General features: G+C 61.9%; 1 protein-coding gene across 1 annotated transcript in view; it reads right to left on the bottom strand.

The window, feature by feature from the left end:
* Positions 1–3,548: 3,548 nt before the first annotated feature.
* The window catches only part of LRP5 (LDL receptor related protein 5), a 90,536-nt gene continuing 70,115 nt past the window's right edge, over positions 3,549–23,969 (bottom strand). Inside the window, 13 exon segments of the mRNA XM_028514676.2 lie at positions 3,549–3,741; positions 3,744–3,889; positions 5,675–5,772; positions 10,472–10,515; positions 10,518–10,610; positions 11,603–11,660; positions 11,662–11,840; positions 12,943–13,053; positions 14,906–15,142; positions 16,566–16,691; positions 19,031–19,240; positions 19,906–20,096; positions 21,737–21,945. Of these exon segments, the coding sequence (XP_028370477.1) occupies positions 3,629–3,741; positions 3,744–3,889; positions 5,675–5,772; positions 10,472–10,515; positions 10,518–10,610; positions 11,603–11,660; positions 11,662–11,840; positions 12,943–13,053; positions 14,906–15,142; positions 16,566–16,691; positions 19,031–19,240; positions 19,906–20,096; positions 21,737–21,945 (1,815 nt within the window). The 3' untranslated portion in view covers positions 3,549–3,628.

The raw sequence follows: 23,969 nt of genomic DNA, 5'->3' as shown, positions 1-23,969 counted from the left end.
CATTTGGCGGGAAGGGCTGAAAGGACAATGGTACACCCCGTGACATCGAGCTGGAGTTCAGCAAACGCCTTACCACGTACACACGAGTGTGCGCAAGGCGCAGGGAGGCTCAGGCTGGGGGTGCCTCCATTCGTGGGCAGCCCTAGTGAGTTTCTGCTGTGTCCAGTCTGCGCGCTCATGCGCAGTGGGGACGTGAGACACTACCTGCATTAACACCAGGTAGTGGTAAGGAAAACAGGCTGCAGAGTAGTGGGGATCCTTCCTGAGCAGGTGGCATTGCAACCCACCAACCGAGCGAGAGGAGGACAGAGCAGCAGGTTGCTGGGTCCACATGGCTGGGAGACAGACCAGGGACCCCAAGGTGGGCTGTGGTGGGAGAGGGGCATGGCAGGGAGAAGAGGTGGCAGGGGCGATGGGTGGTGTAGGGCCTTGAGGACAGGAGGAGGAACTTGGGGTGTATATGCTCCGACAGTGAGGGCCGGAAGAGCTTCTGGGTAGAGAAGGGCGTGTTCGGAACTGGCCATGCTTTAGACAGGACAGTTTGAGCCAGAGTAGCACAGGACCAGAGCCGCAAGCCCAGGGCCTGGACCTGGGGGGCGTGAGTCACGAAGGGAACGCAGGGACAGGAACTGGTGCCTCAGAGGGAGGCTGGGTGTGAGCGGGAGGGGCGCAACGGGCAGGGCCCAGCTACCCACCGATTTCCTTACTCATTCATCGTCAAAGAACTTGCCCGCACCTGCTTCAGGCTCCTCCATCCCAGACTCTGAGATGGGTCACAGGGCCATGTGCACTGTAATTAAATAAAATAATGTAGTATCTCGCCCTACCTAAGTGGGCCCTAGAAGTCTCCAATTATTTAATTCCTAACCCAGTGATTTTTAACCTTTTTCATCTCGTGGCACACATAAACCAATTACTAAAATTCTGCAGTACACCAAAAAAATGTATTTTTTCCAATTTGACAAAAAAAAATAGATATGATTTTGATTCACTCCCACCAGACAACTATTGTTGTGTTGGCTTTTGTCATTTTTTTAATTTGACAATCTAAAGGAAAAGAAACCAGTGCTTATGACTAAATAGTCAGGTATGGCATGTTTTAATAATTCTTACAGCACGCTGGTTGAAAATTGCTGTCCTAACCTAATCCAAAAGGTTGAAATCAGGAGAACTTCCTGGAGGATGAGGCATCTGAGCTCAGCCAATCACCTGAGGGCCATGGGGCTGGAGGAGGAGAGCGACTTTGAAGCCTTGGATTGGCCTCACCATTGTAGAGTTTCTAAATTTCACAGATCACCACTTTCCCTTTTTTCCCCATCCTTTTGTGATGTAATTTTTAACGTTTAAATTTTCAGCCCACTAGACTTTTTAAAAGTTAATATAAATAATTTTTGAGCACGGGCTGCGAACCAAAGTGTCGCAGGTTCGATTCCCAGTCAGGTCACATACCTGGGTTGCAGACCACAGCCCCCAGCAACCGCACATTGATGTTTCTCTCTCTCCTCTTTCTCCCTCCCTTCCCTCTCTAAAAGTAAATAAGTAAAATCTTTAAAAAAAATAATTTCACACATACACAGCTGCATAGAAAACGTAACGAATGTCCAGGGGTGCCCAGCATCCAGCACTTATTACTCCCTAATTTTGGGAACAGACTAAATGGCTGGCTGGACAGGAGAACAGAGCGGATATGTTCACAAGGGAAGCCCGATGCATGAGTGAAGAGCAGGAGAGTGAAGGGGGGTCTCCTAAGGGACCCCCACAATGCAGACCGCTGCTTCTGGGTCAGCAAAAGTGCCCTCTGCCCCCTGCTTGGCAGCCTGGGTCGAGACTGGTGCTTTACTTAGCACCTCGGGGCGTGGCCCAACCTGGAAAACAGGAATTCTGAGCACTTGGGAGCCACCTGCCCTCCCCGCAGGCAGCCCTGTGGGGCAGGGGACGCCACCTGAGCTGAGACTCTGGGGGCACCATCTAGCTCTGCCGGTCCTTAGTGGTGTGACCTTGGCCAGGCGTGTCACCTCTGAGCTTTAACAGGTTCCAGGCCCATTACTAAGGACCTGCTACTGCCAGGCAGACTGGGTGGGGAACGTCACAGACGTTATCTCCTGGAAGACTGCCAACAGCCCAAAGGGCGGGTGACAGCACCTTCCTTAACAGATGGGGCCAGCTGGTCCTCCCAGATGCAGGCCTGACCCCTCCCATCGGCAAAGGGGCCTGGAGCGTGGTCCCCACCCACTGGCTCAGGTGGCCCTGGGTCTGCCTCAGCCCTGGCCTCACGATCACCGCCGCTTTGCACTGACTGGTGACAGGTCGCCCTGTCCCTTGCATCACCTGCTCTTGGTCCCAGTGGCAAGACCGTCAGCAGTCAGGGCCCAGGGGAGTGACTCCCGAAGGCCTGTCCCCGGAACAGGCCTGGCAGGCTTGTACTCTGGGGCTCCCACCTATGTCCCCGGCCAAGCAGGCTTGGTTCCCAGGGGCCACCGCCTTCCCACCCCCTCGGCGCTGGCACTACAGGATCGGTGTGTTCTGGGGCCTCCAGTGCTGAAGACTGTCCCACTGCTGGTGGACTCCCTTGCCCAGCTGTCACCTCTGTATTCCAGGCCCTGGGGGGAAGGGTGCCACAAGGTTCAGGGCCCTGCTGGAAGGCCCTCCTCCCAGAGGTCTGCTCTGACCCTCCAGTGGAGTGTGCGCCCAGCACTGAGCACCAGTGTCCTCCCTCAGGGCCAGGCCCTCCCTGGTTCCCCCCCTCCCCCCCTCCCCTCCGAACATGGCCGTCCCTGCCCGGCCCCAGAGAACGGCCCAGCTTCCTCACGACACACCATGGCTTGCTGACTTCTCTGTCTCTTGGCACAGCCTGGGGGCTCCCAGAGGCCTGGAAGTCTCCTCCAATACCAGCCGGGGAGCTCATGGCAGGCCTCGGTGGCGTTTGCTGACTGCAGTGTGAGGACCAGGCAGCAGGGGCCGGGGCGGGCTGGGGCCTCCCTTCCCGGGTGCGAGTGTGGCCCTGCGGCCGCATCCACCACCCAACCCACGCCCACACAGGGGCCCCTGGTCCGCAGCACTGTCTCGATGGGCGCAGCAGCCTGGGCTGGCCAACGAAGTCAGACGGTGGCAGAGACTGGCCAGGGAACCAGCCAATCCCAGCCATGTAATCCGCAAACCCTGGTGCAAAATCAGAACCTGGGCCTCTTTCTCGAAAGTTATTTCTACCTTCAGGATGACAACAGCAGAGACAAAATCAAGCGGGGGCCCTTCAAGACCCCACGAGCCAGGCGCCCTGGCGCTGGCCCTGCCCGCAGGCCTCTGCCCTTGCCCTCGGGAGCCGGACGGGAGACACACGGGACGGCTATCCGGGGGAGGGCGAGGTCGGAGTTCATAACGTGGGGCTGCTCAACTCCGACGCACACAGGGCACGAAAGAATGGCAGTGATGTTTAAAAAAAATTAAGTTTATAAATATTTTCTCCACTGTACAAAGTTTCCCCAGCCCCGCCCACCCATCACTGTTCACATTTCTGTGTTTTTAAAATCCCAACTATATTTATTTTTTTAAATCATAAAATATATTTTTTCTTTGTTCATATTTAAAACTATGTACAGGGGCGCGGAGAGGCCGGGCGGCCCGGCCGAGGTCAGGACGAGTCGGTGCAGGGGGACGGCGGCGGCGGGAAGAGGTGGAAGTAGCTCCGCTCCGTGGCGGGCGAAGGCGGGCAGCTGTCCTCGGCGGACAGGTACTGGCTGTGGGCGTGGGCGGGGGCGGGTAGGGGTCCGAGTCCGAGTTCAGATCCAGGTAGTACTTGCTGGCCTTCCAGCGGCTGGCGCTGTAGTCGCTGTCACACACGTCGGTGCTGCACGGCGTTGTCGGGGGCGCCATACCGCGGATGATGTAGGGCCTGCGGGCGACAGAGACGGGGGAGTGGCACCTGATTCGGGGAGGGCCCGAGGCACGCCCGTCGGATGGGCACGGGGCCCCCGCCGCCGTGCGGCCTCTGCACCCCAGCGGCCCCACCTGAGGCGGCGTGCCTCCGCCTGCCCCGCAGGGCTGCCAAGCACGGCGGCCCCAGGCCCGGGTCGCCTCTGCAGAGGACGAGGCCTCCAGAGCCGACCTGGTTGACCTGGGGCCACTTAACCTCTCTGACCTTGGGCAGGATGAAGTGGCACCCATTTCGAAAACAGCCTCTGAGGTTGAATGAAATGCTGCTCGGAAAGCGCTAGAAACAGCGCTTGGTGCCAGGAAGTGCTCGGCAGCCACCCCCCCTTCCGTCATTTCCATCAGTCTGTCCCGTCTGAGTTAAAGCGCTGGACCCCGCAGGTACCCCCTCCCGGACACCTCCCCACCCTGAAATCCTGCATGGGGCTGCCACGCGGCCTGAGTCTGGGGTTGGGAATCATGGTGAGTTCATGAGCCCCAGGCCACAGGGGGGCTCCCCATGGGCAGGAAGGTGGGGCCAGCACCCCAGGGCCAGCGAGGGGTTCCTGGTGCTGAGGAAGCACAGCAGGAGGATGCGTCTCCTGGGACCCCAAGAGCAGGAAGGGACCCGAGAGTAGGAAGGGAAGAGGTGTGGGAGGTGGCGGCTGAATCAGGACAGAACACACCAAGCAGGAGGTTGAGAGACTGAGGGGCCCGGCCTGGCTGGTGAGCATGTGACAGCCCTGGGACAGCAGCTGATGAGGCTGCTGGGGACAGACCCTGACGATGGGGCACTGGGGATCACCCCCGGATAATAATAACCGGTCAAGAGTGGGCCTCGCCCTGGGCTGCACTGCTCCCCCGCTGGCCTGGAGTTCTCAAAGTGGCCACTAGATGGCAGGTGACTCCTCACTGCGTCTCCGCAGTGCCAGGCAACTCAGTGGAGGATGAGGAAGGGGCCTGGACCACTCCACCTTGGTGATCCACGAATGTGCCGGAGCCCTGATCTCTACATGGGGACCCACCCCCCCATAACCTCCCCATCAAGTGGCGCGCTTGCGTGTGAGGGGCCCAGGGCACCTGGGGGGTGAGGGGAGCCCTGCTGGCTGAGACCACCTGGTAGAAGTTCAGGAGGTTAACCCCACCACCCACCCCAGCCTGTGGCCGGGCCCTGGACACAGACCAGCCCTTCTCCTCAGCGTCCCCAGGTGCCCCCTTCCCACCTAGGAAAGTGGAATGTGTGACCCTAACACAGACAACTTCGGGGGGGCAGGGGGTGCGGGTGATGGTAGGAGGATGACCAGGCCCTTGCAGGGAGGAAGGGAAAAGGACCACACTATGGAAGAGTGTGCGAGGCAGGCGCCACACAAGCCCTCAAGCAGATTTAGAGGTGATCCCCAGTGTCACTGCCAGGGTCCCACAGCCGGACCCCGGGGCCGGAGAACTGGCCAGCCTGGGTGTCGGTATCCCCGCTTGGCAGGGCCCGGCCACCCAAGGTGGGACTGGGGGCGCCCCTCCAGGCCCCATCTGACTGCGCCGGCTCAAGAGCTCAGCACGGGGGACCCGCTGGGCATGTGGCCTCAGCACGCAGGCCCGGTCCTCCGGTGCGAGGCAGCCCAGGGAGGGCGAGGAGAGGCCAAGGAGGCAGCGCCCGGATCCCTGTCCCAGGGAGTGGGGAGAGGCCCCCCACCCACCACAGGCGGTCTGCAGCCCAGCCGCCGGCCACAGCCGCGGCCCCGGTGTGCCAGGGCGAGCAGGGACTCCGTACCTGTAGGGCCTGGCAGGGGCGGGAAGGTTTGGCGAGTAGAACGTGTCCACGTTGTACAGGGAAGGGTCCGTGGCGGGGGACGGCGGCGGGTTCAGGATCTGCGGGAGCAGAGCAGGGGGTCACGGGGGCCTGACACAGCCCTGCGGTCCTGCCTCCCAGGGCGGGGGTGCGGGTCCACCTGGGCTCAGTGCGCCCCCCGCCTCCCGGGGCCCTCGTCTGGTGAGGGACTGCAGCTAGCTGTCTGGCCCTCAGTTTTCTCATCTCTGCACTGGGGCTGAGACGACCTGCGTCCCAAAGCTGTCCTCACACTCGGTGAGTCACCTACAAGGAGTGGCCAGGCCCGTCCTCTGCCCTTTAGGAAGTAGTTTGAGATCCTGGTCCTTATTCTGGGGAGGGTCCTCCTCAGCCCAGATGCCACCCTAGGGATTCCTCAGGATTTGACCTCAGAGTTGGGAGGGCACAATACGGCGGGGAGGGGGCTCCAGAGGGGCAGCAGGCACCCGGCAGGGAAGCCAGGAAGGGCCTCTGGCAGCTACCCTGCACCTGAGCCTGCAGGGTCCTCTTTGGACATCTGCCCATGAACTTGACTGGAACTGGTTTCTCTTCACTTCCTCCTCCAAGGGGAGCTTCAGGGTTCTGCCCAAACCCCCACCCTCCGCTGGTTGTCACTGCTACTTCCCCCAGGGCAGTAGGAGGGCAAGGTCAAGGGGTTGTGGAGAAGGTTTTCCCAATACTGCGGTGGGCAGATTTCTAGCAAGTTCCACGGGTGCAACACCTCAGCACCCCCTCAGCCCCAGGGGCTCTTCCTGGGTGCTGTCAGTGTGTCTGCTTTTCCCGTGTTCTGGGCCCCCGACCCCTGCTAGGATAGGAAGTCTGTGCACTGGACTTGCTCTGCTCAGACCACCTCGCGAGCCTGAGCTGACGAGGGCCACGGGCGGCCTCTGGCACAGAAACAGTCAGCGGCCGCCCGCCTCGGTGGTGCATCTGATGCCCCCCATGGTTTCAATGTAAGCTATGAAACCTGCAGAACATGGAAAGAATTCTTTTCTTCCCTCACTTAGCATTTCCTTTTCTTTAGATTTTTACTTACTTATATTTAGAGAGGGGAAGGGAGGGAGAAAGAGCGAGAGAGGAACATCAATGCGTGGCTGCCTCTCCTGCGCCCCCTACTGGGGACCTGGCCGGCAACCCAGGCGTGTGCCCTGACTGGGAATTGAACCGGGGACCTTTCGGTTCGCAGGCCGGCGGAAAGAATTCTTTTTTAAATGATCAGAGGAGGGAAAGCCTTTCTGAGTATGACCCCCCTCCCCCAAAAAAAAAGTACATGCCCATAAAGGAAAGATTGATCATTTCATTGTATGAATGGCAAACACACCATTACCCAAACCAAAAGACAAAAATCTAGGAGGATATTTTCAATGCCTGTCTCAGGGAATGGGCTAATTTTCTTATCTCTGTATGTATATGCATGTATATGGAGAGCTTATAAATGCATAAGGAAAATACCAAAAACCCAGAATATAAAGGGCAGAAAAAGACTCTTCTGGGAAAATCAAACTGCAAAGGTAAACAAACACCCCAAAGATGTTGTATCCCTTGTCACGAAAGAAACACTGAGGCCAACCACAACACCACCTTTGCCCGAAATGCGACCCATGAGAGTTGTTCCAGAGGGCTGGGGAGAGGGCCTGTCCCCTCAGGAGGGCCAGGGTGGGCACGGTGACGAGGCCCGGGCTCTGCAGCCCACTCATTCGTCCCCGGCCTCGGAGTCCTCTGTAGCAGCCCCGGAGCCCCGACCCCAGGCCCCAAGGAGTGACCCAGGCTGGTGCTTCTCACTCAGTTCTCAGCCTCATTGCAAAATGGGGTGATGACAGCGCCCCCTTGTGGAGCAGAGGAGAAGGCACCGGTCAGCTGGGCAGTCCCCAGTCCGCAGTCCCCAGCTTTGCTTCTGGTCAGCAGTGGAAAGCTGGGATCGGGGAGGAGCTCCCACTGCCCTGGGTTCCATTGTCTGGGTCACAAAAAATGCGTATGAAACCACTCTGCACGACGTCAGAACCCAGAGTGGCGGACACAAGGCCTGAGAATCCAAACCCACAGAATGTCGACCAAGTGTGAACAGTGTCTCTGTGGACTCGGGGTGACAATGAGGTGTCCAGATAGGGGCACCATTGTAACAAATGTCCCACTCGGGGGGGGGGTACCGACGCTGAGGGAGGCTGGGCTGTTGGGGAGCAGGGGTATATGGGAAATCTGTACCCTCCTCCCAGCTTGGCCATTTTACCTAAATTGCTCTGAAAAATAGTCTTTAAACAAAGGACGTATGCAAAACCGGTGAAATCTCACCGGTAAGGGCCAAGGATACTGTATCACCCTGCCTGGTGTGGCTCAGCTGGTTGGGCGTCATTCCACAAGGCAAAAGATCGTGGGTTCGATCCCCGGTCAGCGCCCATGGCTGGGTTGCGGGTTCAGGCCCGCTCAGGGCGTGTATGAGAAGCAACTGATTGATGTTTCCCTCCCTCTTTTTCTCCCTACCTTCCCCTCTCTCTAAAACTAAATAAAATCTTTAAAAACAGAAGGGATATGTGTCCATGTCCCGATTCCCTGATTCTGATGTCAGACTCTTGGGAGGCGATTAGGTCAGGAGGGAGGAGGCCTCCCGACGGGGTTAGCGCCCTCATACGGAGAGGCCCGAGAGCCGCCGCCCCTTCGACCACGGAAGGCAGCCCTCCGTGACCCGGCCCCCGGCCCTCGCCGGACACCAAATCCGCCGGCACCTTGCCAGCCCCACACCTGCTGCTGCTGTTTTAAGCCACCAAATCGATGATACTTCTGTGACAGAGCTGAAGACCGAGACAACACCATGCGAGATGTCACCGTTGGAAAACCGGTGAAGGGCAGCCAGGATCCCGCTGTTTCTTACAGCTGCAGCTAAGTCTACAATGACCTCCAAAGAGGAAGTTAAAAAACACGAAACACCCTTCGCCGGGAAACTGCAGTCCCTACTCTCGCACACGGGGTGTGTGCGGGTGCCCCCGGCGGAACGCCCAAGGCTCTCCCGCAGAGCGCCCCGAGGGGCTCCTGCTCGGGGGGGGCACTCTGCGGCCCTCCAGGATTCTGTGCCGGGAGCAGCGCGTGACTGGTGCGAAATCATGCCGCTGATCTAAACATAGCCGGCTCCACGCGGGTTTCTTCTTGGGGTGATGAAAACGTTCTAAAATTAACTGTGGTGATGGCTGCGTGCGTCTGTGAATGTGCTAAAAACCACCCAATTACATGGGTGAATTGCACGGTACCTGAATTATATAAAAAAAAATGCTGGCTCGTGGTGCCATCTCTTGCTGCCCAATAAGACCCCCCCTCCCCAGCTCCCAGCAGAGCCCGGGGACAGAGAAGCCAGCGTCCTGGACCTCCTGGCACCTGCCCAGGAGGCCCAGGACACCGCTGCCTGGGGCCCGGGCTGCTGACCACAGGTGTCTGGGGCCCTGGCTGGTTGCGTGAGGCTCGCCAGAGTCCGAGAGCAGGGAGGACTCGAGGAACGGCGGGGAGTACTCTAAACTCCGGCTCCTGGGTCCCCACTCCCTCCGCCCCACACTGCAGTCGGGTCCTGGAGCCCCCAGGACTCTCAGTCCCCGTCTTGCAAACCCAAGATAACCTCTGCGGCCTGTCCCCTCCCCTCCCCTTCCCGAGCCAGGTTTGATAAGGAGGGGGCAACGCCCTGGACTGGAGTGGGGGGGGGGGTCCCCCAGAAGGGCAGGAAGGCCCAGCCCTGGCGGGGGGGGGGGGCCTGCCGGAGGCCCCGGAGTAAGTTCGAGGGGCTCTCCTCGCCTCAGGAGATCCCACAGTCCCAGGAGGTCAGGCTTCCAAGAATGAAAAATGTCGAACCACGTCAAGATGTTCGCCTCCGTGCAGCGAGCTGTGCTCTTGGAACGGGGGTCCCCCACCAGCCTCGGGGAGAGGGTGCCCTTGCGGGCAGGGGGAGTCACGGACACGGGGGGCTTCAGCGCTTCACCCTCTGCGCAGTCGTGGTGCTTCAGCATGTGGCTCGGCCAGCGCCGGCCCCTCCCCACACGGGGGCTGCCGGCAGCCCCGAGAAGCATCTCAGCTGCGAAAGTCACCCCCTGAGCGCCCGCCCTTTGGAAAACTATTTTCTGGGAACCAGCAAGGCCAAGGCGGGAAAGCAGGTGTTGCTGGTGGGGACGCTGAGGCGGGCTCACACGAGCACAGCTCAGTACCCCGTCCAGAGGGGCCTGCGGAGGCAGCCACCGGCAGCGGGCCGGTGCAGGGCAGAGACGGCTGCCCGGACACTCCGGGTATGCCCAACAGCAACCAGGGAGGCGGGATGACGGGTGCGACTCCCGCTCTCCGGGTCTGTGTGAGGTTTCCAGATTACTGACACTAAACCAGGAGCACCCTTTTCTACATTGCAAACAACGTCACTAAAGAGAAAAACAAGCCCTGGCTGGCATAGCTCAGTGGACTGAGCGCCGGCTGCGAACCAAAGTGTCACAGGTTCGATTCCCAGTCAGGGCACATGCCTGGATTGCAGACCACGGCCCCAGCAACTCACATTGATTTCTCTCTCTCTCTATCCCCTCCTTCCCGCTCTAAAAATAATAAATAAAATCTTAAAAAAAAAAAAAAGAAAGAAAAACGAGGGTTTGGGGGGGGCGAACTTTCCCATCATTCTCTGCGGTGGGACAGCTAATAATTCTAGAAATGCTGAGGTCACAAGAAGTGTCCCCCGGCCAGCCATTGCTGACGGGCACCCCAGCCGGCCAGGCCTCCACCCCCACTCACTGGTGGGTACAGCGTCGCCTTGGTGCTGGATGAGCTGCTGGAGAGGCCCCAGTGACGTGGTTCCGGTCGTAGAGGGGCACCCCGCCCCGGCCCCCCATCAGGCTCACGGAGCTCATCATGGACTTGCCGCACGAGATGCCTGCGGGGGAGGCGACAAGGCAGGTCAGGGCCGGGGCGTCCCCGCAGACATGGCACGCCCTCCAGGGCTCCTGCCACCCGTGAGACCCGGTCCAGGTGAGTAGGTCTGTCTCCCCCAGGCCCACTGCCCACCATCAGCGTGAGCCTCCTCTGTAAAAAGGGGAGACGCACAGCACCCCCCAAGGGGCCCCACCGTGGGCCGCGGGGGTGGACTCAGATGGTCTTGGCACAGGGCCACCTGACACAGAGAGGACCCTGTCCTCTGGGTGCTGCTGCAGCGGTGACCACGCGCTGCCTCAGGCCTCCCAGGGCTGTGGGGACCCTGACGACCCCACTCCCCCAAGGAGAATCGGGTCTCATCTGCACACGGACATCAGGGCCCCGAGGGTTAGCCCTGGGCGCAGGACAGGACAGGAGGACCCAGGGCTGGACAGGCATTGGGGAATCCCCAAGATGGCCCTGGAGATGACCTGCGACACCCTCGGGGCTAAGCGCCTGACCCTCCAGGACACACCGTGATGTGAACCGGTGCAGTTCAGCCGGCGGTGCCACTGGGGACCCTGACACGTGGCCCGCTCCTGCCCCCGCTGGACTGCACCCCACGGTTGTTTTAACCGTGCAGCCTTGGCCCGAGCCTCGCTCAGGACAAAACTGCTCGTTGCACACCCAGCGACTCCTCGGACTCTAGAGGGAGCCCAGCTGCCCCCACGAAAGTACGCAAGACATACCCAGGAGAACACTGAAGGCCAACTCCAAAGAGGTGCCCCCACACCTCCAAGGCCACAGGACAGGCCGCAGCTGTGCGGCCTCTGTGTTGAAGCACTCTGACGCCAAATTCCAGCTCGGGGAGCCTGCGTGCTGGGATTGGCTAGCGATGTCTGCGGTGTGCACAGCAGGGGGTGGTGGCAGCATTCCTGATCCATTCACCCCGGATCCTGCCGGACTCCTCTCCCCACCTCTGCCCAGGGCCCCTGCTCCCCTCAGGCTGCTCACCTGGGAAGGGACCATGTTGTGAGGTGCCCGGAGCTATGAAATTGAGGGGCACGTGGGGGCGTCCCACTGACGTACTCGTGGGGGAAGGGCCCGTTGGCGCCGGCGTAGCGCTGACACACCACGCGCTGGCAGACGAAGTAGACCCCGCCCATGACGAAGAGCGAGAGGATGATGCCGATGACGGGCCCGATGGCGCTGCTGTGGGCCGGGGGCTCGTCCAGGAACGGCTTGGTGATTTCTGCCAGGGCACAGGCAGGAGGAGGGGGTCAGCGTTAGCTGTGCAGGACCGGCTCCCCTGTGGGCAGAGGCCGTGTGCCCGGGAGGAGCTGGTTCTGCGCGGGCCCAGCACCCACTGACGGAGGGCCAGGAAAGGGAGGCACTGGGGTGGGGTGCTGGGTGCCGGGGTGCCGGGGCCAGGGAGCCACGCTGACCGCAGCAGTACCAGCCGCTGCCCTGGCCTGCCGGGGAGTCGCCTCCTCTCCCCCCTCCTGGCTGCTCTGTTTGCCTAAGCTCTACCTGCAACCCGACGGCCCCTCAGCAGCCTATTCACCCCCTTTGTCTGGGGTTCTCCGTGGCGGCTGGAAATGTGCACACAGTTGCTTCCCATGAGTCATGAGCTGGGCCAGGAGGCTGGTGGGGCTGGTCATGAGGACGACCACCAGGCAGTAGGTGGGGGGCAGGGCAGACAAAGCCCGGGTCTCCCAGCCCACCTAGCGATGGGATTCACCCATGCAGAGGGGCTGGGCTAACAGGTGCGCCAGGGGCCCAGGACCTTCCTTGCTGAGCCACGCAGAAATTCTGAGTGTGGCCACTGCAGAGCATGGCCGGGCCTGATTTAGGGGGCTCAGCCTAGCCTGCAAAGCCAGGAGCCCGCTTGGGGCTGCACAGGTGCACCCAGGAGGTCCATCTGGGAATCCTGTGTATGGGGTTGCCAGGTGAGGGGGTGCTCCTCGGGCTTGGTCCACGTCAAAGCCACCAGGGCCTGGGAAGGCTGTCTGTGACTCAGACGGGATGGAAACTCGGCTCTGGACTCAGCTTGGACGCGGCCTGGCAAAGGTGATTCTGTTGCCTGACAGCTGCTGCTGGGTAAGGTCCCTGGGCAGAAGCTGGAAGGCCCCGTCGCTCACAGTCTCCCCTGCCCCCTCCCAGCCCAGCCTCTCGGCTTCCCCCACCTCCAGGAAGCCTCCCCTGCCTGCCACCAAGGCCAAGGACTTCCAACTTCCCAGCCTCCTTGAGCACGGCCCCCCGTTTGTTCCCTCCCTCTAGACCTCACGCCCCTGGGGCAGGACCTCGGCCCTGGGGTGGGGGGGCACCCCCGCCCTCCGTGGGAAGCCGCTCACCACACATGAGCTCGTCGGAGCCGTCGATGCAGTCAGGGAAGGAGTCGCACTGCTGCTTGATGAGGATGCACTGGCCGCTGGCGCACCGGAACTGGTTGGGCAGGCAGACGGCTGCGGGGAGGGGAGCGCACACTGAGGAAAGCCCGAGGGCGACACAGCTCCCCGCCGCACCACCAAGGGCCCCACAACCAAGGTCTGGGTTCCAGAGGCAGAGCAGACAAATGGGGCCCTTTCTAGCACTGGGTGGGTCGGGGGTGGTGATCCAGCACGCACCCTCCCCTCGATGACCCCCCCCACCCCCGTTCCGATGCCTCTGCAAGGCCGGCGTCGGGACTGGCAAGGAAGACACACACCCTGAGGACCCCCCGGAGGTACTGGTCAGGCTCCTATCACAGGGCAGGCCCCAAACAGCGCAGGGACCAACCCAGCCCCTGCCCCAAGGTTCTCCCAGGCCCCAGGAGGTGACAGCCAACTAGAGGATTGCCCACGAGAAGCCTTGGCTCCCTAGACGGGGCGGGGGGGCGGGCACAGATGAGGTCTCAGCAGAGCTCGACCCTGAAGGCAAAGGCATCCCACACAAGGGACCAGTGCTGCTCGCAGACCTCTGGGGAGGGAGGAAGAGAAAGGCTGGGTGCCGGTGGCTGCCGCCGCCTCCCTTCCTGCCCCCGAATGCTGTCCTGGAAGGAGTCATGGCCCCAGCAGGGAGGCCGCTGCCCAGGGGCTCCGCCGGCAGGCAGGTACTTACTATCTAAGCCCCCTCCTGCCCCGCCCTGGGTGCCTGGCTCTGGGCACTGGAGACAAGAAGTCCCTGTTCTCCAAACAGATGGGACGATTTGGAAGGTTCTGGAAACAGCTGGTGGAGCCCAGAGGCCACACGAGCACCAGGAGTGACATTCACAGCACGGGGGGCATGAGGGAGGGCACAGATTTAGGCTCTGAGGGCCACTGGTCCCTATCGTTAGCTACTTAATTCCGCTGTCTCCGCACACGACAGACATGCATGAGGCTGCCCGCGTCCCCGTCAAACTTTACTGATGGAAATGGGTGGCGGTCTGCATGTAGCCATCAGGCCAGTTTGCCGATCCCAGGTCCACAACCTCCACCAGGTCCTCAAAGGGTCCCTTAGCTGGAAAGGCTCAACGACTGGAACTTCATAGAAACATCTGGGGAAGTGACCCCCCCCTCCCCCGCCCTGCCGTCATCTCCCACACAATCGCCCCTCATCACGAACAGGGCGGGCAGGCAGTGGCCAGACAACAGGGCTGGCAGGCAGTGACCAGACAGCACCGGAGTTACCTAAGCCCAAGGCCCGCCGGCGACTCTGGGGGAAGGCTGTGAGAAGGACCCATGGAGAGCGCAGAGGCGGTCACGGCCCGTGCTGCTAACTATATGCCACGGGAACCGCCAAGCAGGTCATTTGTGAAAGGAAGACTCGCCGGGGGGCACAGCAATAAGTCTCACTGCCAAGTGCGCCCGGGACACCAAGGCCCATCTCTGTGCTTCCTGGTTCAACGGGCCGCTACAAGCTACTCAGGGGTAAGTGCTGGCCACGCGCGCCGCCTTCTGGGGTGGGCATTTATTGTGCCGAGGTGGAGGCCTCGAGCGGGACTTGCCCCGGGTGTCTGCAAAACCCCTGACTGCCTGAAGGACGGCAGGGCTGGCTCTCACAGTCCGTGGTCGAGCCAAACTGCCTGGCAGGACAGGATGGGGGCAAGTGGCAAGGGTCTCCTTATTTGGCCTAAAAGTAACTTTCTTCCCCTCCCACGCGGAGGAGGGCCTGACCATGTCGCTCCCGGCGGAGGGTTTACAGAGCCCCTACCCTGGGCGGCCGCAGACCTGCCAGAGTAAGACACGGCGCCCGAGAAAGGAAGTGGAAAGGGCGTGGCCTGGGGCGGGGCCTTGGTGGGCAGGGCCTGGGAAGGGCCAATGGGGCGTGGGCAGACGGACAGGGGCGGGGCCTCACCTTCGCAGTCGGCCTCATCGGAGCGGTCCTGGCAGTCCGCCTCTCCGTCGCAGCGCAGCCTCAGGTCCACGCACTGGCCCCGCGCGCAGGGAAACTGGGCGGCAGAACACACCGGGCACCCCTCCTCGTCGCTCTGGTCGTCACACTCCGGGAAGCCGTCGCAGCGCCAGGCCCCGGGGATGCAGTCAATCTCCCCAGTGGCGCAGGCGAACTGGTCCGGGGAACACGTGGGAGGCTCTGGGGGGGACAGAAACACCGTCACACGCCACAGTACCCGGCGGAGGCACAAAGAAAACCCGGGAGCTATATCAGCGTGCGTGGCCCCTACTGGGGTGTCCTGTGCCTGCCCCAGCCCGGGTGTGCGATGAAGGCGGGGCCTGACGGTGTGCTCAGGGCCCGACATGCTCCCTGGGCTGAACGTGGGCCTGCGAACCCAGCGGAAAGGCTGCCGGTTAAGTCGGCCAGGCCACCTGCCAGGGTTGCGGCGGTCCCCCGCTGGGGGCAAGTGAGAGGCAACTGATCGATGTTCTCACACACTGATGTTGCTCTCTCTTCCTCCCTCCCTTCCCCTTTCTCTAAAAAATAAGTAAAATCTTTCTTTTTTTTAACAGACAAAAGCAGTGGTAGTAAATGTTAGCTGAAAGACATGGACTTTTTTGTTTTGTTTTTCATTCAAGGGAAAGGGGCTGGGACGCAGACCGGCAGAGATGAGGGGGTGCCGACAGACAGAAGGGAGGGGACCCTCTCCCCCCTTTGGGCTGCCCCCCTTCCCCAGGGTTCCCCTCGCCACCCCTCCTCCTCTCTCTCCTTCGTGTGGGAGGTCACAGAAAACCGAGGCCAGGAAATCGGCCAGAATTCCCTTCTAAGGTTTAACCTCAGTCTCCCATGCCCTTTAAACCTCAGGAAAAACGTGTTCGCGTCACGTAGACAGGACACATGTAAACCTTTCAATGTGCGGGACCCGAGCGGCTCCCACATAACCGCCAGGCCCTCGCCTGGCTGCCTTGGGTGGGGTGTGCAGACACAGGGAGAAGCCCCCACCGGGCCCACCCACACTGGATACCCCAGGGACAGCAGGAGCCGGCGCGCAGGTGCCTGAGAGCAGCCAGTGACAGATGTCTCTACGCTGAGCCACCGGCGAGGACTGGACCATGCACAGCGGCTGGGGTCCAGGAGACCCAATGACAATGGGGGACACATCGTCTCAAGCTCACAGGACACAGTCACCCAGACAGACACACGCTGGGCCACGCAACAGATGGGAGCAAAGTTCAAAGGACAGAAATCCTGCCACGTCTGCTCTCAGGCCACAGCGGGATCACGTGAGAGATGGGTCAGGAGATCACACACACCCTTCTAAATAACGACGCAGGGGCCAAAGCATACGCCACAGGAGGAACGTTAAAACTGAACTGAACTGAACTGAAAATGCAAATGCAAAATCAGGAGTATCTGTGGACACAGCAAAGGCAGCGTTTAGAGAGAAACGCACAGCCCGGCACGCACGTCTCAGGAAAGAAAGGGTGACAGGCAACGCGTGTGCCTCGGAGGCTGATGGCAGAGGGACCGTGACTTTGAAAGGGTGCAGGGCAGCCGCGAGTGGGCGGAGGACCGGATCCCTGTCTACCTTCCCCACAGAGAGCACTGAGGTCACACCTACCGCCACAGGTCAGCAGGTTCTGCAGGAGCACGAGGTGGACGGGGCAGGAGCACCGCGGGGTCCCATCACCCTTGGCGATGCAGATGTGGGAGCAGCCGCCGTTGTCCCGGGCGCACGGGTGGGCCGCTGCAGAGACAGAGAGAGGGAGGGAGTCGAGCTGTGCCTCCCGCCGCAGGACTGCAGTCCAGAGGGTGAGGGGGTGGGGGCCAGGCGAGAAGGCACGAGAACTGGCCTTCCTGTTGCCCGGGCCCCTCCCACTCAACTCCCCGGGGGCGGCCTCCGGGGTCTGCGCCCCCTTTGCAGCTGAGGAGTCGGAAGCTGACAGCAGTCACCGAGCTGGCGCCGCATCACACGCCAGCGCATCTTCGCCGGCCCCCGCCGTGCCCACGGCCGGCACTGCGCCCTGCCCACCTGTCTGTCTCCCACTCACGGCGCAGCGGGCTGAGTGGGGGGCCCCCAAAAGGTGTGTCCACATCCTGCGACCCGGAACCCGGGACTACGACCCGATGTAGAAGAAGGGGGGGCTTTACAGATGTAAGCAAGGGAAGGATCTGGGGACGAGGTCTTTCTGGACTAGCTGGTGCACCTAGAGCTAATAATGGTAAGTGTCCTCGTACGAGGTGACAGAGGTGACAGAGGGGTGAAGACACAGACGCAGCGGAGAGGGCCACGTGGGGACGGGAGCCGAGACTGGACAGACGCGGCCACAAGGAACGCCTGCGGCCACCGGAGGCTACAAGGAGCGGAGAACCACCGCTCCTCCGGGGCCTCGGCCGGGGGCCGGTCCTGCCGACACCTTGACCCTGGACTCCCGGCCTCCAGAGCTATGGGGGAACGCATTTCTGTTCTTTTTTTTTAATAAATATATTTTTTAAAGATTTTATTTATTTATTTTTTAGAGAGGGAAAGGAGGGAGAAAGAGAGAGAGAGAGAGAGAAACACCAATGTGCGGTTGCTGGGGGCCATGGCCTGCAACCCAGGCATGTGCCCTGACTGGGAATCGAACTTGCGACACTTTGGTTTGCAGCCCGCGCTCAATCCACTGAGCTACACCAGCCAGGGCACATTTCTGCTCTTTAAGTCACCCAGTTCGCGGTGACTTATTGCAGTGACAGCAGGAAACAACAGCACACGGGAGTTAAAACACAGGGTCTGACTCCCTGGGGGCTCACACATTTCAATTCTACTAACACTGCACCCAGCACCCGAGCGACAGGAAGGAAGCTGGGGAGGGCAGGGGGTGGCTGACCGCCCCCCCCCCGACCCCTGCGAGGGCAGGTGACAGAGGGCACTCCGCTCCCCACCCCCAGCAATCAACACAGAAGTGACGGAGTTCCCGTGTCAGAGGTCATGCCCCGGCTCCGCGCAGGGAGCCTAAGACCTGGATCAGACCCAGGTGCTTGTACTTCGTGCATAACTCGATCGAACGTGGTCGCCGACTCGCCTACAACGGACAAGCCCCGTGGCCTCACACACGAGCCCCATCGTGTTTCTCAGCCAACTGACGGGGGAAGATAACGTCCCGTCCGGGCCCCGCTTTGCTTAGATGCAAAGCAGAATTACTGCGAGATGTGCCTACTGTGATGACACAGCGAGCGAGCACAGGGCCTGGGGGTCCCAACACGGCACAGCCGGCGAGGTCCCAGGGGAGGAGCTCCCCTACCACGAGAGGGACCCCTGAGCACAGGGACAGCAAGGAGTCAGCAGCAGCTACTCAGACGGAGAAGGGAAGGGGATCAGGCACGGACAGAGGCACCCCGGGGAGCAGGCAGATGGTCAGTGGGAGGCCAAGGGGCTGCAGGGAGGCTGGTGAGAGGGGCACCCCCGGGGGCCTTGACGGTGACCGAACCCTGGGCATCACAGGACAGGGGCAGCAGTGGCCCCACTCGCCCCGTGGGCAGCCCAGGCATCCTGACTGAAGGAAGGATGAGAAGACCGAGACACAGGCGCCCTCCCCCCCACCATCCGCACGGGCCCGGATAGGCGTGCGTGGAGAAGGAGGGGTCTGGCTCCCCCAGGGCCTCGGGCGCAGCCCGGCTGTGGCAGGCAGAGAGCCCTAAACACCCTCCAGTTGCCCACCCTGACCCCTAGCACTGGGGTGTGCCCCGGGTTTTGCAGGTGTAACCAAGGCAACTGCCCAGTCAGCCCAGCTGAGCCAATCAGCAGGGAGACGCACAGACGGGCCCTTGAGGAGCAGAGTGCGTCCTCCAGCCGGAGGAGGCCGGAGACTCGGACCTGGCACCAGGGCGGAGGGGAGCACGGGGCGGACCTGAGCACGGCCTCGGGGAGCCCAGAGCGGTCCCTGGCTGACTGCCAGAAAGAGAACGGGGGCCGCAGTGCCACCACTTCCCGCCGGCCCCACCTCCCGTCTTCCCCTGAGGGCGCTGGTTCGGGGTCGCTGTGCTGTGAGCGCGTGCCCAGCCTCCCCCGGCGGCCCCCCACACCGCCGCCCACCCCCCTCGTACAGAACTCCTCCAGGCTGACGTCCTCCACGGCGTGGATGCCGGTCAGGTGGGCCACACGGCCCTGGACGCGGGTCCTCTTGTCCCCCGTGGTCTTGTCCACACGCTCGATCATCTGCTGCTGGCGGTCCGTCCAGTAGAGGTGCTGGCCCAGCACGGTCAGGCCCACAGGCTGCACGATGTTGGCATCCTCCAGGGTCAGGCGGTTGGCCCCTGCAGGCGGGACCAGTGCCCTCTGAGCAGCGGCCGACCCTGAGAGCTCAGCGTGGGCATAGCTCGGGAGGAGAGAGGGCTGCCAGGGAGCCGGGGGGGAGGGGGGCTTCCACCTCGGGGCTGGGGGCTGGGGCAGATCGGAGACCAGCTCTCAGACAGCCCTGCTCCCACCTGGACCAGCCTTGGGGTCAGGGAACTAAGACCCCAACCACGGATCCTGGTCGCTGGCCCCCTGTAAGCAAGGTACCTCCTGCCCCTCCCGCCCCCCCCACCCCATCTCGTGGAAGAAAAGGCCCCAGAAGCCCCGACTCTCACTCCTCTCCACAGGCCTCCTGCTCTAAGGCAGCCCCCCTGTGAGCCTGGGCACCAGAGGCAGAGGCCGGGGTGGGCCCCTGCTCCACCCCACGCTGTGGGACCCAGGGCAACTCGCTCACCCTCTCTGAGCCCCATCTTTGGCCTCTGCCACACAGGGACCTTAGCACTCCTGGTGGGACGATATGAGGTGCACACGAAACCCCAGCCCCGTGTCCTCTCCCAGTAGGGCCCTGCCGACCGTGACTACTGCCACCACTGTTACCTGTGACCAGGAAGGCCAGGCGTCCCCGGGCAGCCCAGATCCGTGGGCCACCGAGGGACCCGACCCCCGGGACGCCCAGGGCACGCACCTGACAGGTCACAGCTCTCGATGCGCTTCAGGTCCGCGTCCACCCAGAAGAGCTTGCCCAGCGCGTGGTCCACCACGAGGGCCACGGGGCGGATGAGGCCCGTGGTGAAGAGGACCTCGCGCTCCGTGCCGTCCAGGGCCGCCCGCTCGATCTTGGCCGCGCGGTCCTGCATGTTGGTGAAGTACAGATACCTGCGGGAGGGCAGCGGGTGAGGCACAGGCCCGCGTCCTGCCGTCGCCCCGGCCAGGGTCCAGCCTGCGAACCACCGGACAGTCCAGCCCCGGACCCCGCAGGCAGCCAGAGGCGCTTTGGCACGTTGCTGGTCACACGGCCCGGCCTCTCGGGGCTGGCCCCTGCAGCCCAAAGGTCACGCCCCGTACCGGGTGGAATGGTGCACCCTCAAACCCACGTCCATCTGGAACCTCGGGATGTGACCTTATCTGAAAACAGGGTCTTAGCAGAGGGACCTAAGGATCGAGATGAGGCCAGCCCGGGTCAGGGTGGGTCCCAGATCCCGTGAAATTGTCCTTAGAGGAGAGAGGAGAGGCCGTGCAGAGACGCAGAAGTCCCCGTGGAAACGGAGACAAAGGCTGGAGCGGAGCAGCCGCGAGTCCCGGGACACAGGGAGCCCGAGGAAGCGGAGAGAGGCAGGGAGGACCCTCCCCTGGGGCAGCGGGGGCCGGCGCCCTGCCCACACCTGGCTGGGGCCGGTGGTCTCGGGCACTGGGCGAATAAATGTCTGTTGTTCTAAGCAACCCCCCTCCCCGCAGTGTGTGGTCATTTGTTGTGACACCCCCAGGACTAGTTCTCGACCCCCCTGCTCCCCCAAGCTACTAAGAAGGCCCCGCCCCCACGGAGGGCGGCTCATGTGGTTCCTGAGCAACCACCTGTGTCACGGGGGCTTCCACTGGCCAACCCCCGTGCGCTGCAGGGGCTGGGACGACTGTCATCTTCACTTTTCCAGACTAGAGCACCGAACCTCCGAGAGGTTACGTCCCCTGCCCGAGGTCGTACGGGCAGTACAGTGACAGAGTGAGGATTCCAACCGGGGTCTGCCTGGCCCCCGCCACCCCTGGGATGAGCTTCGGCAAGTGGCGGCTGGCCCCCGCTGAGCCCCACCCTGCGCAACGGTCCCGCAGGGGACTTACAGACAGCCACGGGCTCCTGCCTCCAGCCCCCAGACTTTTAGGAGCTCGGCTTCATTTCCAAGCTCCCTGTCCTGTGGGTTTAGTCCCCCTCCCGCCCTGGTTGTTCCCTTTCGGCCCTCAAAGTCCATGCCCATCAGCACATCCTGGGTGCCTTCCCGCCCATCAGAGAACCCGAAGGCCACCAGGCAGGTGGGAAAGCCACCCTCCTTCCTGGAGGGAAAAACCTCCCAGGAACTGAAGCTGTGCCCAAGAACAGCCAGCTTGTGAGGTAGTGAGCTCCCCGTGGTGGAGCATATGTGAGTGAATAAGCAGCTACCACCTGTGATGCTAACTAACGGAACGGATTTTTGCATGGGGTTCAAGGTTGATGGGGATGGCACAAAGCTTACACGCCTCCTGTGTCCCTCAGCAAAACCCGGGCCCTCCCCACACCTGCGTCCTGCCAAGACCATCCCTGCGTGTCCCTGCTTTGTGCGGCGACCACGAACAAGGGGGTGGTTCCCTCGTCCTGCTCCAGCTGCTGTGGCGGGGACCCTGGGAGGAGCTGCCGACCCACCAGGATGTCGGGGGCAGAAGACCCCGCCCAGCCCGAGAGCCTCACGTTCAACAGAGGGTCGCTGGCCCAGCCCCTCGGGGTGCAGCCCCCCACGTCGTGGCGGCCTCCCGCCCCTTCGGCCTCGTACCCTCGCTCGGCGTTGACGACGATGGCCCTGGGCTTGTCTCGGTCCCCGCGGAGCACCACGCCCATGGCGTCCCCGTTCAGCCTGTGCACGTTGATGGTGTTGGTGGCCTCGCACGTCCAGAACAGCGTCCGGCTGTAGATGTCGATGCTGAGGTCGTGCGGCTGCCTGTCCGCGCTCTGGCTGGGGCTCGGGGCAGTCAGGACGGAGGGCTGTGGACAGTGAGGGGCGCCGCTGCAGGCACGGCCGGGGGGCTGGGGCCCCGGACCCGACCCGTGTGCAGGCCGCAAGTCAAAATCCCCACCCGGCCGCGTGGCTCTTACCCACGAGCACCCTGGAGAGTGAAACCGGTGCCCACCCACTCGGAATTCAGTGCCCAGGCCGGCCAGGCCCTCCTCTCCCAATCCTGTTCCTGATCGCACGAAGGACACCCCACGGCTGAACAGTCCACCCAGGACGGCCACCCCCCCTGAAGACGGCTCCTCTCTCCCTCCCTCCTCATTTGCTCAGAGTCAGGTTTTGGGTTAAGACCCTCAAATCTCTGTTGTTTACACACGTTGGAGGCCGGCACACAGTGTGCGGGACAGGGGGCAGCCTTCACTGCCCTCTTCTCCGAGGGAGCAGCTGGGGCCCAAGGTCTGGTGAGGGTGAGGGTGCAGGGCCCGGGGAGGGTGCAGAGCCCGGGGAGGGTGCTGTGGGAGCCAGGCCTGAAAACGGACTTTGGGACACAGCCATCAGAAGAGCTGGCTGAGAACAGCACCATGGTCCTGGCTGGCGCAGCTCAGTGATTGAGCTCAGGCTGCGAACCAAAGTGTCGCCGGTTCGATTCCCAGTCAGGGCACATGCCTGGGTTGCAGGCCATGACCCCCAGCAACCGCACACTGATGTCTCTCTCTCTATGTCCCTCCCTTCCCTCTCTAAAAAATAAATAAATAAAATCTTAAAAAAAAAACCCACAGATTTTCATGCCTTTAAAAAAAAACAGCACCGTGAAACAAAGGGCTGCCTGCGCCCCTCCCCCAGGGGACAATCTTTAATGTTCAGACACTCTGATAAAACCTCAACTTCAACGCAAGTAACAATATATAGGCTGATGCAACATTTCTAACTAGAATTTCATTCAACACCGACACCAACACCCTCCTCCTTGCCAATACATTCCCCGTAGGTGGGCCGGCCCACGTGTCCACTGACAGGGGAGCGGAAGAGCCAGACGTGGTGCGTCCACAGGACGGGGTACCACTCAGTCTCGGGGAGGGGAGAACCCCGACAGCTGCTCCCCTGTCGGGGAATGAGCCCTGAGGGCCTCGTGCTCGGTGAAGTAAGCAAGACACACAAAGACACACGATTTCATACGTGTCTGATTCCACCCACGGGAAGCGCCGAGAACAGCCCAATGCACAGAGGAAGTAGAACGGCGGGTGCCCGGGGCAGGCGGGAGTGGGGGGAGCCGCGTGCGTGACGGGGGGCAGAGTTCCAGTCTGGGAAGATGGGCGGTTCCTGAAACCGAGGCGGTCTGCGCCCCACAGCAACACAAACACACTCAGTGTCGCCGCACGGCCCGCTTAAAAACTAGCCAATGTCCTGTCACGGGTGTGCGCCACAACGAGAAGCTTCGAACGAAGAGGAAAGGAAACCTAGCCCAGCACAGAGTCATTTAAAGCATCATCCGTGGGACCCGGGCAGGGAGCCGCCCACAGGAGAATCGAAGCCACAGCCACCGGAGGTGGGGCTCAGCACGAGACCAGGAGGGAACCACGTTTCCAAATTAAGTCAAAAACCCCGCAGCGGCTCCTGAGAGGGCTTCTTCCTCCAAGTCCGGCCCCCAACCCTCCAGGGCCCAGACCCCACGGAAGAATGCCGGGTGAGGCTCCAAGGCAATTTGCGCCCTGCAACTTTCTCAGCAGGGATGCCCGGCCCACCAATTAGCACCTCCCCGTTCTCCAAAGGACTGGCAGGGCTGTCACCTGCCGCCTGGCAGGATGAAAGAGCTCCATTCCCACCAGGCTCTGCACCCACAGAGAGGATGGCGGGGGCCAGCCCGTCCAGACAGCAAGGGGGGAGAAAACAGCAAAATCTGCCCCACAGACTCCAAAACCGTCTGGAACTCTCCGCCACCGAGCGTTTCTCTCCATCCCGGTTCCAACTGCACCGGAAGTTGCCCAGGAGGACGCGCCCCTCCACGGACCACTGGGCTCTGAAAGGGGCCTCCGGTTCTGCGGCCTTGGTAAAGGGG

The sequence above is a fragment of the Phyllostomus discolor genome, chromosome 6 (assembly GCF_004126475.2).
Source record: "Phyllostomus discolor isolate MPI-MPIP mPhyDis1 chromosome 6, mPhyDis1.pri.v3, whole genome shotgun sequence".
Classification (NCBI taxonomy): domain Eukaryota; kingdom Metazoa; phylum Chordata; class Mammalia; order Chiroptera; family Phyllostomidae; genus Phyllostomus; species Phyllostomus discolor.
Note: the sequence above shows the minus strand (reverse complement) of the source record. Positions and strands in the feature narration are given on the sequence as shown.